General features: G+C 33.3%; 1 protein-coding gene across 1 annotated transcript in view; it reads left to right on the top strand.

Annotated features, from left to right (window-relative positions):
• Positions 1 to 16,692, top strand: part of LOC144968406 (uncharacterized) — a 170,456-nt gene that overhangs the window by 137,499 nt on the left and 16,265 nt on the right. Inside the window, exon 3 of the mRNA XM_078906716.1 lies at positions 16,281 to 16,335. Coding sequence (XP_078762842.1) covers positions 16,281 to 16,335 — 55 coding nt within the window. The remainder of the gene's footprint in view (positions 1 to 16,280; positions 16,336 to 16,692) is intronic.

Here is a 16,692-nt window from a genome sequence, read left to right as displayed (position 1 = left end):
TTATAATATTATTATTATATTATTATATTATATTAATAATTATTAATTATATATAATAATAATAATAATAATAATAATAATAATAATAATAATATAATAATAATAATAATAATAATAATATAATAATAATAATAATAATAAGATAATAATAATAATAATAATAATAATAATAATAATAATAATAATAATAATAATAATAATAATAATAATAATAATAATAATAATAATAATAATAATATTATTATATTATTATATTCATATAATGATAATAATAATAATAATAATAATAATGATAATAATTATGATAATAATAATATAATAATGATAATAATAATAATAATAATAATAATAATAATAATAATAATAATAATAATAATAATAATAATAATAATAATAATAATAAATAATAATAATAATAATAATAATAATAATAATAATAATAATAATATACTTTATTCATCCAAAAATGGAAATTCGTTTAGAGATGTGGCATGCATAAAAAAGTATAAACACAAAGTTGAGAATCTATGGCGACAATGTATATATATATATATATATATATATATATATATATATTATATATATATATATATATATATATATATATATATATATACTGCGTTTGAAAGTTTATTGTTTAGGTCTTTATTTTAAGTCTTTTGAATGTATGACTGCATGGCCAGCATGTGGAAATATATTACCACATATCGATGTGACACGTAAATTATAATTTCCATAAAGAATCAATAAATTACATCTTATCTTATTTTATGAATTTCTTCGCAAGGTAATACAAGGAAGTCACTGGGTTATTACGAACATGCGTGTGTGTGTGTGTGGGGGGGGGGGGGGTGAGTGTATATTGACATTGCCCCATAAAACTCATTCAGTCGATGTCATTTATTGCTTTTATAACATTGACAACTGGGCCAAGGGCACTCACCATCATCTCCCCACACACTATGAGTTGGGTCATCTTTTTCTCTTAAAAGTGCAATTCCCTCGTGGTACTCCTATAAGTATACAAGATTCCGTTGAGCAATCCCCGTTGATGAATTAGCTATATCCAACAGTGAGCATCTACCATTTACTCTCCAAAAACCACATCGCAGTCAACAGTAGATTATGAATTCTGCACACCCAGACTAGCTCAGCGTGACAATAGGCCATTTTGGCGGCCACTCAATTTCTTTTACTCATTTGAAATGCAGTAAATAGAGTTAGCCTAAGACTGGTTGCCGCAATTAGTACTTGCTAAACGGAAATGAGGTGACGGTACATGCATAATGATGTGGCGCTCTCTTGGGCGAGAAAATAAGAAATTATGTATGCGGTCACCTCGTTTCCGGTATTTGCTAACTCGAGTGACTCGGACCAGCATGGAAATGGAAGGAATTGGCAGTAATCGAATCTATCATTTTGAATTGGTTGTGATGAAGTTATAATGCTCTATTTTTCCTATAAGAACCCCAATTTCTAGTCAGACTATCACAATGGAACAGAACACTCCGTTTTGTTTGTATCTAACCATCATTTTGGGTTGGTTGTGTTCTATTTTCTTCCTAAAATGTATGTTTGTTTCCTATCAAAATCCCAATTGTTAGTCAGGCTCTATCACAATGGAACTGAATATACAGTTTTGTGTGTATCATTGTTTCCACTAAATAATGATGATGATGATGATGATGATAATAATAATAATAATAATAATAATAATAATAATAATAATAATAATAATAATATATGGTTTTTATACAGCACCTTACTAAATGGGCATGTCGATTTTAAAATAAAATTCGTGCGTTTAATCCGACATTCAATCTATAAAAAAAATTGCTTCCCTTTCTCAAGTATAGTTTTCAAAATTTAATTTAATAAAAATTGTTTTAGATAAGGGCAGTTTAACATTAAAAATTAACCATAACTAAATTTATAATATGGTTGCAAATGGGCGAACGAACAGGGCATTAACACCACTCGGAGAGAAGATCAAATGTGAGTAATAAGCTGGCAGAAGCAAGTAGTGTACAAAAATGAATACACGACCAGCTCTTGAAAAAAAATGAACAAATACCAAACACGGAACATTTGGGGCTCAGAACCCCTTCTTCAGACAAATCTTTTGCAATACTATTGCCGACGAGACGTGCCAAATACTTTTCTATCCTCAATCTGGATCTAAAATGCTGTATTAACGTCTTAACTGGATTTTTTTTTGTATTGCCTGAAGAAGGGTTTTGAGCCCGAAACGTTCCATATTAGGTATTTTTTTTCTTTTTTTTTTTTTTAAACCGTTATATTCATTACTTTACATTACTTGGAGAAACTATCACAAAACTTAATACTTTTATAAGAAAAGGCGAGGAACAAAAATAAATAAATACATTTTTAAAAACTGAATTTTAAAAAAATAGTGACGTTGGTGAGATGCAGAAGGCGTCCCATAATATATTAGGATTATGAATTTGTGACCTCTCGTGTCAATCTGGTTTTATGTCCCGATAAATCGAGTTTAATGAATGGAGTTTTAAAGTTAAATTGATTACAAATATCTAGTGTATTAAAAGTTTAGGAAAAAAAAACCCTCAATTTTCGTCATTGAAAGCATTTAGATCAACTCTAATTTGGTTAGCAAGCTTAAAGTTCCATTTTCAGCATTAGGTTCGCCCCGGCTTAATACCGTTTTGAGACGAATGGCTATATCTATCAATACCAGACTCCTAGTAAATTTGGCTGTAACCCGTCAGCCATGACAAGAAGCAGTCAGTCCCATGTTACTGTTGTCTCTGTCTTTGGGAAGGAAATCCTCGGTAATGTTGATTCAATTGCGATAGTATCCTGATGCATACCATTTCGGGAGGTTCTGGACTTCGTCACTTATCAAAGCCTATTAAAATTGGTAATTCCGTGTGCTGTTATTCGTCAGTTTGTTGTTGTTTTTTCCAATGAGGGCAAACGTCTTTGTCCATAGACATTTGCTTCATGAATGATTTAACGGTTTTAACGGGCAGTGTTAGTATGGTATTATCTTGAACCAAACTAAATGTTGAAACTTGATCAAAATTCAAGATTTTTGAAATTCACAAGATAAGCAGTATAGATTTTCTTTATTGAGCAACCCCACCTCATCTCCGTAAACCACGTTCACCAATCAATGATTGGGTGGCTGATTCGAGAGGAAATGATTTGTAATAAACTAACGTTCTTTCCAGAGTATAGCAAGTGATTGCTTCTCTCCGTTTAATGCAAAAGAAAGCAGGATAAATTACTACTCTATGGGTTTTAAGGACCCAAATATCTATTTGTTATATTATTTATTATTCTGTCTATAATTTCCTTCTATTTTCATTTGTACCCCCACCTACAATCTATCTCTCTTTCGGTGTAGCACAAACACACACATCCATACATACTCATACATACATACATACATACATACATATACATACAAACATAACATAATAACGTACGTACTCACAGCGTGACACGTACTATATCGAACATGTTTTTTTTGGTGTGTTTAGCTCAATGCAAAAAAATAAATAAATAAATCAAGAGAAAATAATAGAAGAAGTAATAATATATCTCTCCTAAAAATGACAGAAAAAAATTGAAAGAAACCAAAAAAAAGAATTGTTTTTCTTTTAATCCTATTAAATAGGCTACGATAATAACACTAACAATATTATATCAAAATAGCTTGGCCTGGAAATTGTGTTTTTATCATTCGACAGATTCTAGACCGTCAATAATGCATTGTGTATCATCTTGTTGTTTTTGTGTCTTAATCTCCCTAACCAATTAAATTTTTCTGTTCTTTATTTACAATCAAATCATTCTATAACCTAGTAGCCTACATCAGAAATTAGGACAAAATCAATCCCACCGCATTCCCATATTTAAATGATCACATTGCTATTTTTTACACTTCTTTTATGAACACATCACATTGTCGTCTCCAATCTCTCATTGTCTGACTAAGCTCATTTATTATCTATTTCTTTCTTTTCGCCCAGAAAACATAATTTACTTCAGATATCAGTTGATTAAAATGACTATCGACCACCCAATTGACACTTCTTTGCAGTTTCGAGATCTCGGGTGCGAGATTTGTTGGATTCTTTTTATTTTGACAGGTTAAGATTAATTTTATTGAACGATATTTAAATTATCATAGTTTTGACCAGAAAATGAAAAAAAAAATCATTGACATACCACTGTTTTTTCTTCTATTCGAAATCTCTAAATTTCAATATCCAATTATGCCATATTCTAACAGAGAACATTATAACTAATCAACTTATTTCTTATTTTATTTTGGCCAGAAAACTTTTACACTTTTACATTAAATATCGATCGATTGAAATGACATTACCTGTCAACAAAAAAAGTCACAAATCTGACATGCCTTTTAAGTCTCGGATTCGATTTTCTTTTTTGACAAGTCAGAGAAGCCTAAATTTATCGAAGTAATTATAAGTTAAGAAAAATGTTTCATGGCCAAAATGAAAAAAAAATTGGTGTTGTCGATATGCGACAAAATTGGTTCCATCACGCAAAAGACGCGTGATAGAAAGATTTATGCCCGTGATAACCAAGTATGTTTTAGGTTGGAAGGTTACCAAATTGCTATATTATTATTAAGTGTCGTAATATTGTTCATACACACAGATGTTTAGATAATATTGTTCATAATTGTTCATAGCTAAACAGAAATCAAAGAAAAATGTTTGAAACAATTTATCTAAATATATATTGACCCATTGCTTTAATCTGGTTCCATGTCGGAATGATCTTATTAACAAAATTCAGTTTAATAAGTTAACTGTCGTACTCTGGAAAAACTCGTCCTTCAAATATGGATCGATTTTAATGACCCTCACTTGGCAAAAATTCTCAAACCTGAGACTTTACTGGACATTGAATTTATAGCCACAAAAATGAAACTCTGGGCTGTTTTCTCTTCTTAACCCTCTCCTTACCACCTACAGCAAAATCGTCACATTTGTTACGACACAATATACATTTTTGTTATTTAGATTTATTGTGTACATCACAAATCTTGAAGAAGGATCTTTGTTTATTTAATAAGAACATAAAGTTGTTTTGTCGAGAGCTTGATTGAGTTTAAAAAATCAATTTTTCTGCTGGGTAAGCCGGCCATTTTGGGAAAATACTGAAAATGATCGGTAAGGAGAGAGTTAACGGCGTATAATGTATTATAACATTTCTTTGATTGCAATATGACTCAAGTTCGAAATACTTATCACTTTCATAATAGATTCACTTCACTTTACAAGAACCGATTCATCCCTAGATAATATCATGTTGAGACCTTTTCAAAATAATATCAGCATTGACAATGGGTGCAAGTGAAAAACAGGAAAATTATAAAAACCCTCATTGCTAATTTATTAGGCCGGGGACTGAAATACATTTCACACTCTCTGCGACTAATATCTGTATTGATCTTTCTCTTTCTTTCTTTCTGTCGTTTTTTTTTTACTTTGCTTGTTGGTGTCCATTTCAATATGCCAAATGCACTGACACCATGAGTTGTGTTATTTGTTTTTCGTGATTAGATGACAGCAAAGGGGAATAATTACTGTCGCATGGGAGTGGCAGACCTGTCCAGCCTTGATAGGTTTTCCGACAATGGATACAAGACCTTTTAGCCGTACCTACTCAGACAAAACTCTTTTTAAAAATTTTTATTTAAGGCTGAAATAATCTACTTCGAGTATATCTACAAATGACTTTCAACTTGATATTTTTTTTAAATCTTGAACTTGAGACTTCTTTTAGAGTCGGGTCTGAACTTTTAAACAATTGATGGTCATTTTAATCAATCTCTATATATATGAACTAAGATTCTGGTCAAGGTGAGTAAAATATGTTTTGTATGAATACACGAGCCTTTGCTGTCTATAACGAATCCCGTGCTTGTTGGGTTTTTTAAAATCTAAAAATCTAAACCAGAAAGAAAAAAAAAACATATGGTAGACGTCTAGTTTTGAAGCTGATTAACATTGAAATTTTGTTTGATTTTGCATTTTCATACAATGCCATTTTTATTTTCGTTTGAATCAATATAATTTCTTTCTATGGCTGTTCAAAGTGTAATACTTAATCCATTTTGTAATACTCAAACCCATATCATTAAACATTTCAAAACGACGACCGTTTGACATAACGGAAGTATGAATAGTGTATTTGAACGACTTCCTAAAGGAAGGGGATGAGATCATTTCCGCTAAACAATGATGTATTGTTTGCGTCACAGTTATAAATTTATAAATATATGTGACCCTTCGTGTCAATCCAGTATCATGTCTGACTAAAGTAGAAGAAATAAAGTAGTTTCAAGTCAAAATTATAAGAGAGTTTGGGAATTAAAACTTTCTTGAAGTTTAAGAAACAAATTCACTTTTCTCAATAAAGGCCATAATTTTGTACTCAATTCTTTTTAGCTAAGCCTTGAATTCTATTTTACTCAAAAGGTTCAGGCCAAAATGATAAGTGTGTTTTCTTAAGTAAACAGATCTCTACCACTGAGCTTGGTGGACCTAACGGATAAAATGCCATATTTTCATTTATCTATCCACATGGTAGCAAACACTCGCTAGTATAAGTTAAACGCTAGCGAAACGAAAGGATAAAATACGGCTCTATTGCTTCATAACTCTAAATAAATTTCAAATTGTAATTTTTCAATTTAAAACCTATTTTTATACATTTAAAATCAAAACTGTAAAAATCACCAAAACAAAACAAAGACATAATTCCAATCCAATTCAGAACAAATGTATGGAAAATGTTTAAATAAAGTGATAAAGAATGTGGTAATATTACCACACGGAAATTCAAAAATATTATCTCATTGGGGGAAATTATGTGAGGAACAGGAGGAATCGAATTCATCTGTTGAGTGTTGAGGAATGGAGAAGGCAACAGCATGCATTGTCAATATCATCAAATTAAAATCCCATTTCATCCCACACACTCCAGGGAACAAAGAGCGTGAACTGACATGATCTATTTTCATTTTAAAAATACTCATCCAAAATAAAATATGATAGAAAATACAGTTGTCTCTGTTTAAGAAGATTTATGTTTCGGAGGCAATATAAATGCTTCGTTTAGGCGAATGTTCTTTAAGAAAGAGCGCATTGTCTTAAACGGAGAAGTGGTGGGAATAAGGTATAATGATAAGTGGATAGAATAATGTTTTAGACTACGCCTTATACAGAAATACTTCAGAATAAAGTTAGTACAAAATAGATTCATCAAATTCGCGGAGCAATATACTATTCATTGCTTTTAAAAAATCGCTGTCGGCGGTGGGGGTGGAGCGTGGGTGTTTTAGTGGATGGACAGATAGACTCTACGCCCTGTAGATCACAAAAGAATTGTTGCAATTTGCTGAATAAATGAATAGTCGAGCACATTCACACATGCCATTTTCACGGATTCATCCTGCTCCGATCTTCAGTTTCTCCACCCCGTATGAACTATAAAACCATATCTCTATATCATTATGTTCAACACGCCTTTGAGTGACAACTTTGACGCCTTTGTTTGTTTGCTAGCAGTTTGTGAAAATCCGTCGCAGCCAATGACCAGAGACTTTCTTTCATGCCTGAGTCGAGTTGGGAAAAGTTTATAACGACCCCAACCAAAAACACAATGCAGGGCCAAATGTTATTGTCTTGACTACGCTTAATATTGTTCGACTCTCTTTACAAGGCAAACACGAAAGTCTATAATCAACTACTAATTCAATCTATTCTTTGAAGAAATAGATATAAGTTCTGATATAGCACATAATTCACCGAAGGTTGTTAAAAAGACTTTCAAGATATTTCAAACCAATATGAACATTGTAGACACGAGGCATCCTCATTAACGAACAACATGTTAAGTGGCGTTCTACTTGACGAGAGACCATTGTATTAGCTATAGCATAACAAAAACGAGGCGTAAAATAAAAGCCTGCATGTAATCACAGACCTATTGATTTTCAGGGCTAGTTTTATGGGTGTGTGAGAAGATTCTTGCACTTGATTTCTCTTATCTTTGCTTCTGGTACACTCTGAATATCGCCAGTGATGGAATTGTCTACAGATCTGATCAATAGAGAGATGGATAAATTGAGAGATGGGTATATAGATATATGCATTCATAGAAAGAGGGAAACGTATAGAATGATGGATGAATAGGTAGATAGATAAATGGATAGATAGATAGATAGATAGATAGATAGATAGATAGATAGATAGATAGATAGATAGATAGATAGATAGATAGATAGATATATAGAATGATAGATGGATGAAAAAGAAGAGTGATGGTTGAGAGAGTGGGAGAATGGAGGGGAGAGATACTTGGTTGAAAATGTCAGATGAGACTAGAGATAGAAATAGATGATTAAGATACATAAACAAAGAAACAGAGAGCTGCATATAACAAGAGAAAGCGATTTATATATATCTATATATAAATAGATAGATTGATAGATAAATAATATATATATATATATATATATATATATATAGATAGATAGATAAATAGTTAGATAGATAGATAGATAGATGGACAGAGAACAAGAGGTTGACAGACAGTCACTCTCTCTCTATCTCTCTCTCTCTCACACACACACACACACACACACACACACACACACATTAGCACACACACGTTAGAGAAAAAAAAAAAAGAGAGAGAGAGAGAGAGAGAGAGAGAGAGAGAGAGAGAGAGAGAGAGAGAGAGGCGGGTGGGTGGGAATGGAGAGAGAAGCCAATATTAATCAGAATTCCCAACATATCATTTATTTGTTTAGTTTATGAGGCGTGGAATAATCTACCTTGTTCATTATGCTAGGGTGGATAAGAGCAAACAGGAATACAATAATGTGCCTCCTCTCACTGTTTTATTTGAAATGTCTGAATTGTTTTCCCTTAACGACAAGACAATTTAAAAAAAAAAAATAATAATAATAAACCATATGGACTTTTGTATAGAGCATCTCCATGGGTTTAAAGGGTCCCGATAGTTCAGTTAGAAGAGCAATCGCTAAAAGAGATGAATTCGAAATTATTTTTTTCTTATACCCCCCCCTCCCCTGTCACCCTATTAATTAATGATTGGGTAGCTGGGTCTGCTAGATATGGCGAAAAGTACTTTGCTGCTGTAGACTAGCGTCATATCTAAAGGTAGCAAACAATTGCTATCATCCGATTCTCGCTATAGAAAGGGCCTAATGGCTCTGCGAGCATGGTCCATTGCCCTTTACATTGCTTCATTTCCCGATTCGGCCGAAAATGAAAAGAAAGACAATTCCATTTTATTCAATACAAAATTAGTGACAAAAAAGGCGTTAGTTATTTAATACGAACAGTACTAAACTATACGTAGCTACTATTATAATATAGGTATTCAAAAGAGAAAATGTTTTTTTTTTGTTTTTTTTTAAAAAGTGTCTTACCCAATCTTAAAACGCTGGTACTAGGATTTTTTGTGTTCATTGTCATTTAACCGGTCACCGACCACGCTTAACCAATTTTGACCTTTGTGACTTCGCGAAGTCCCAGGTTTGAGAGTTTTTGCCAAGGATGATGGTATTTAATTCGATCGATATTTAAAGGACATATTTTCTGGCCATTAAAAAAAAATACTTGTATTTCCAGAGTACGGCAGTTAACCTCTTCATCCATCACCCAGCACTTAGGAAGAACTCTTCCCTATTTGAACAAAAAAAAAATAATTATGCCCTTCCGCCACAGCATGTAAGACATCGTCGCATTCTATAAAGGAATATAGATAATTCATGAAACAAGATGTCTGATGTCAACAGGAATCACCCATGATGTCCAAGTGAGCAAATTGGGGGTTAATAATCTTGCTTAAGGAAAAAAAAACGAAAGTGCCTGAAGCGGGGCTCGAACCCGGGACCTTTCGGGTTACAGTTTAATGCCTTAATCACTCGGCCACTTCGTCCCCCCCCCCCCATTTGAACAAAACAATTTCAAAAATTGGCTGAAAAGGGTATGAGAGATGCAGGGTTATCGGCCTAAGTGAAGAAGCTGGTCTTAAGTCGGGTAATCTAGATTCTCAATGTTGCAACCATAATATAATATAATAGGAGGGATTAAAGGGAATAAGTAGGTTATATTATCTCATTGGTGTTTCAAATGTTAAACCTCTCAATTCATAATGTCGTCCTAGAGATAGTTCACCTTGAAAAATTAGAAAGATCATCAGATGACCGTTGCTAAATTCTTTGATCCAAAGCGGTTTATGGCTATATTATTCGATTTTTGACTAATATCGGGAATTATATTGACATGAGAAAGAAATGCCGAGTTTACAAGATGGTTCCTCGTGGTCAGTAAATTGTTTTGTGCGGCTATGTGGTCTTGTGGTATGTCACTTGCCTTTTGGATCGGAACGTTCTGGGTTCGAGTCCCCCCTCTTAGCGGCGCATACTTGAGTCCTTGGAAAAGGCTCTTTCTTCATATTCTCTCACTGTAGTCAGGTGTAAATGAGTACCTGTTCGTTAACAACATTGTTTCTGTCGGAAAAAATTGTCCTATCGCCTTACATGCTATATGTTAAGTGTTGCTGTTGGCTTAGGGACCCCTTGTAAATGCTTTGAGCACGTTTAATGGATATTGCCCTTTATTAATGCTCTCGATTTTTAAAGTTCCAATGTCGGTCAGATATTGTATAATAATATCCCCTGCTGCACTCAGATAATTCAAGAATATAAAATGTTGAAATCCAGAATTTTATAACACTATGTCTCTTAAGTCCTTCACTTGTCTATATTTATTTGCGTCCTATTAATATCATCAATTGGTCAAAATGTTACGATTTATCAAATCCGAATTTTGATAGGTTCAAAGAACAAAGGGATTTTTAAATCCATTAACTCGCATCCATTCAAGAAATAGGTCGTGTTGATTTCAATATCATATAATATCTTACAAGCCTAGTGACACATCATGATTCGTGCAATCGTCCCATAAAGACGAGCAGGGCAAATGGGATATATTGTAGTCCTAGCGATAATTCACTTGGAAATGCTAGATGACCGTCCAAGGACCTTCGCTTAATTCTTTAATCATCATCATAGCTTGTCGATTCAACACCGAACCCACTCCACAGCATCTGGGGAGCAGACTCTTAGATCATGATCAGTGCAGTTGGGCCCGTCCTGGCATTCTCTAAGGCTGTTCTCCATTCTCCATCGTCTGCTCTGGGCATCCACATGAACACAAGCTAGTCTCTTTAATGCAAAACGGATTTCGGTAATATTACACATTCTTGCATATTTCCCTGGATTATTTTTCATGTAGACAGCGCCAAACCCAAATGACTGCTTTTTTCACCGGGTTTGGATAAATGCATAATATACCTTCAGTAGATTTGATTATCATATTTAATACACGTGCTTAATGAAATGTAAGGACCCATTTAAATGATGAAGACAAGCAAGTCAATGAATATGATATCGAAACCATACGAGTTATGTATCCATGGTTGATTTTGTTGGTGAAATGAATATTATGGAGGATCGGAGGGCACCGCTGAACTGAAAATGTTTAATTTTCATAATGCTATCTCTTACCCAACTTGCCGATGAATTTATCTACATTTTTTATCATAGACTTCTTGCTACGTGATTTAAAAGATAACTTCAAAGCATTCTAGTGGTCAGTTTGATTAACGTAAACCTTTATCTAATTCAATATGCACCAAAATTGCTCTTAAAGCGTTTTACATGAGATAAATCAACAAAAACAAAAACAAAAAACAAAAACACACTTGTTCAGATCGTTATCTTAAAATGTAGGAAAAGATAATTTAGTCTTTTTTTTTACAGAGACGACGCTTTTACCAGTCTCAATTTACACCTGATTATGATGAGGATATACGAGTGAAAAGACTTAGGCTATGTGTTCTAGTGATATGACACTCGCTTTCGGATAGGAAGGTCCTGAGTTCGAGCCTCGCCCGCCCGGCGCATAGTTTAGTCATTGGAAAAGACCATTTACTCACATTCTCTCACCGCACTCAGGTGTGATATGAGTACCTGTTAACATCGTTGTCTCTGTCGGAAAAAAAATTGCAATATCGCCTGTCATTTTATACCAGAATTAGTGAACTTTGCGACGTACCAGATTTGAGAGTTTTTGTCAAGAATAGGGTCATTTAAATCGATCAATATTTTAAAGGACGAGTTTTCTGGCCCAATTTTTAAATAGATACGTGTTTTCCAGATCACGGAAAGTAATTAACGAGTTAAAAGACCAACGAATGTAAAATGATGATTTAATTAGCGTACCTACGTACCAATTATCAACAGTTCTCTGGTCATTGAACGTGGATAATTGCTTAATGTTAAACACGCTTCTTTTCTTTCGTAGTTAGAGGTTTTGAAGGAATCGCGTTAGTGTTGATGTTAGTATCGCAGCTTACAGTACTCTCAACTTTCTCTCAGATTATCTTTTATGTACATATTATTAGTAACGAAACTAATAACAAAACAATCAAATGGGACAATTTCCCCTCAAGGCAAAATTTCGCCACTGCCCTGTTATTTCGAGGCATTTTGAATACTTTAAAAAAATAGTTACTAGCTATCCTTTTATTTAAAAACGTGATCCTAATCAAAGGGAATAAATGCTACAAAACATCACGCGTTATAGATAATTGATTCGAGTTAAAGACACAATTTCTTTATCCTTCGGGCAAAACTACAACTCTTGATGATATTATTTATTTTTTAAAAATGATTTATAATATTGTATAGTGAAATTGTATAGTAAGAAGACTCCTGGTCCAATAAATATTACAAAGGAGAACAATCCATAGTTACAACTAACTATATTAAGTTTATAAAAAGATTAAAATTAGTGTTTGGGTTTGGAAGCTCAATAAAGGAACACACTTATTTTCTTTACCTTTGAATTTAAACCCGAAATCTTATTTTAAGCAATGAATGATGATTCAAGCGATAATCAAAAGGATAAAAGCATACATTTGTATTGATGATATGCGTTTAGTTAAAATACTCACAACACCGCCAGCCGGATATACGTACCAACACACACAACTGTAGAAGGAACGAAGTTGACGTCACTATTATTTTTAGACAGTGCTAGTGATAAGTTCTCGCTAAAACAGATTTGTGAGTTAGTATGTTTAATTTGGCTGGCGGATGTTGTGAGTATTTTACCTTAACGCATAGCATCAATACTATGAACGGATGACTGCAGCCTATAGAAGGAGAGTCGAGAGTGGTCAGTCATCCTTTGACTTAACCCTAAAACCACTCATTCCTTGCATTCCATTCAATTTTCTAAATGGATATTCGCCCCCAGCCATTACAGGCATCGCTAAATCTTTGCACGCAGCTGGGATGGGGACATGACTCGGGCGTTGTCACGAAACTCTTAGTCATTAATCCTTTTACGGCCTCGATCCACTTCAGCAGAGGTGCCACACTCTGACAAAACACCAGTTATATTTTCGCCAGAAAACTTTCACTTAAAATATTTCCTTACCATCTTCAAGAAAGTCGTCTCATTCGATACAATTCAATGAATAACTTTCTTATTCAGATTTGTTTTGGACAACATTAAAGTCCAACGTAATACTTTTTTGTTAAGCGTGTTTTGCTGCACAAAAGTATTTATACTTTGTCCTTATTGCTCCTGAGTTCGAATGTGATGAAACCAATTTTATGTTGGGTAGATAGGACATATTTTTGTGAATAGTACTAAAACTTGTCGGTAAGGAGAGTTTAGGGATGGTTTGGGTCTTTTCTAATCAAAAAATGTTAATTACCTATATTGGCCGCTTTTAAGCATTCTGTATTGCTATGATAGGATTTTAAAAAGAAACAACTTTGGTGAAAAAAAAATACAGTTTCTGTGTTGATACCCGTTTTGCGTCGTAATTTGGGGGTCTGGCATTAAACCGTATAACAATCTTGTGGAAAATATTCCACAACACCTAATGAAGGGATAATCTTCATAATCTTCCCGCTTATCAACATTGTAGCATTCTGTGTCACCAGAGATTTTACGGGTTCAGCTTATGGGATTTGTATTAGAACATCATCAAGTTGTAAAATATTGCGAAGCAAAATTTTCTGACAAATTGATTTCCCCCAAAATATTATGATGTGGATTATAAGTTAAAATACACATTATACTCTATCAAAATAATCTACATAAAATATTATCTCTGTGATAAGTGTGGGAATTTTCAAACAATTTCATGGGATAGAGTCTGAGAAATATTTGACACAGTATCCCATACCACTAGAAAACTGACATGTTGAGAAAATAGCAAAATAGCCTTCTATTTTTCACACTTATCTTACTACCGATACCCTTTTCGATCGTGTTAATGTGCCTTTGTGATATAATTTCGATAACAGTATTTCTAAGATTATAAAATTTCGTTTTCCACCAAAATCTCAAAATATATTTTTTAAAGAATTTTTCTAACAATAAGTTTCAACCGTCCCTTAAAATATCGATTTAGTAAAACTATCCAAATTTCAGCTTTTAACTAGCGTAATATGCACTAAAACGAGAGGTCCCAAGCCAATAGCAATAACCAACACAGAGAGATCTGGGCTTTGACAAAGACAATGCTACAAACACGAAGACCAGGCTTGACAAAGACAATGCTGCTAAACATGAAGACGAGGCTTGACAAATACAATGCTACAAACACGAAGACCAGGCTTGACAAAGACAATGCTGGTAACGGCCAGATGCTCATTTTACAACTACCTGAGTTCAGTGAGAGAATGTGCGTAAAAAGCCGTTTTGAAGGACTTAACATGCGCTTCTCAGAACGGAACTCGAACCCAGCATCAATGCGGTGTAGTATTGATAAAAATCCGTAAACCTGAGACACACGACTGCTTTTTTCTCCCATTGATTTTGAATTACAGGAAGTCTTTCATCTCGAGTTACAGGAATTTTTGTCTGCTGATGTTATATGTATGACCTCTGACGTAATCAGAAAAAAAGCAACTCATTACTTCGTTTTGATCAGAATATATTTTTACTTCAGTAACATCGATCCATTAAAATGACCCTCAAACAAAAAAGAAATAATTAAGAAAAAAAATCTATTTCCTTAATCTCTAATTTGAGATTATTTTTGACAAGTTTGGGATCATTTGACTGATCGATCAATATTTATTAAAATAAAAGGCAAAATAGAACAAAAAATGTCAACATCAGCAGAGATGTCGTGTACTTGTCATTGTCAACAGTCGTGTGTATTCTTGCAATCCAGGACAAAGGCGTGCCATATTAATCGGAATGAAAAGCTCGGTTTCACAGGACTTTTGACAATAATATGGGGTCATTTTGATCAATCAATACTTCAAGTAAAACTTTTCTGGCCGAAAAGGCAAAAGGTGTTTTGTCAGACTATAATCATATTGACGGTATATTGACGTTAAACGCTGACTAGTAGAAATACAATTCATTCATATCATGTCAACTCCGTCAAGGTTACAACGTGTGAAAAACTGCAAGACTTTTATAATGTGGTTCCTTGACTAATGCTCTACCCAAAGAAAACCCCCCACGAAAATAGAGATGAGACATTTGATTGAAAATTCTGTATTTGTAGCAGTATTCTGCAGTAGAAGTGAAGCAAATGTAATTTTTCTAACCATCTCAACCCCCCCCCCCTCTCTATCTATTTATCTCTATCTATCTCTCTCTCTCTCTTCATCTCTCTCTCTCTCTCTCTCTCTCTCTCTCTCTCTCTTTCTCTCCCTCCCTCTCAGCCTTCTTTCAAGCTCTCTCTTTATCTGATTATCTCTCCAATGTGTTTGTGTGACTCTGTCTCTCTCTGCTTACACTCTATACTATTACGTGACCAGCCGTCTCAAAATGGTATTATGTTGAATAAACCAAGAGGTAAATATTGAATATTTATCCACAAATATGAAAATTAGGGTTTCTTTCTTATAATAATAATAATTATGATTTCTTACAAATTACATTACAAAGAAATAAGTATTTCTTATAATTCTAATTTTAGATTCACGTTTCAATGTCCAATTCATCTTGATACAATGCCATTTGGAGACGCTGCTTTACATGTACCCTTCGGCTCCTTTCGATATTTTAATCTGAGCCCCCTGTCTACCCAGGAGTGGATGGGTATAATAATAGTAGAAAATATTTCTCAATCATTTGTCTTTAGATGTAACTTTCATACCTTTGTATATCTTTCAGATGCCAGAGACGAAGATGATGACAGTGGGAACCCTTTGGCGACCTTAAGAAAAAGGTAATTTATATCATCATCTACTCTCAATTAGTTATTAAAAATCCAAACATTCTTTTTTTGGAAGATTAGAAAAGAAAAGCAGTATGAGATATTGTTATAGTGCTTGTACACACATTATTCCTTGTAGGCGATTTCTACTGTAAATGAACTTTTGTTTCATTTTTCTAAGGGGCTAAAATTAAATAAAGCATTCTGAGTGGCATTAAGAGGGACGAAATATGGAAGTATCCTTTATTGATTTGTATATTTGTTTGTATATATATATATATATATATATATATATATATATATATATATATATATATATATAATATATAAGTTTATATATACATGTATATAATATATATGTATATGATA

The sequence above is a fragment of the Berghia stephanieae genome, chromosome 3 (assembly GCF_034508935.2).
Source record: "Berghia stephanieae isolate SIO BIC M18660-M18661 chromosome 3, UCSD_Bste_1.3, whole genome shotgun sequence".
In the NCBI taxonomy this organism is placed as follows: domain Eukaryota; kingdom Metazoa; phylum Mollusca; class Gastropoda; order Nudibranchia; family Aeolidiidae; genus Berghia; species Berghia stephanieae.
Note: the sequence above shows the minus strand (reverse complement) of the source record. Positions and strands in the feature narration are given on the sequence as shown.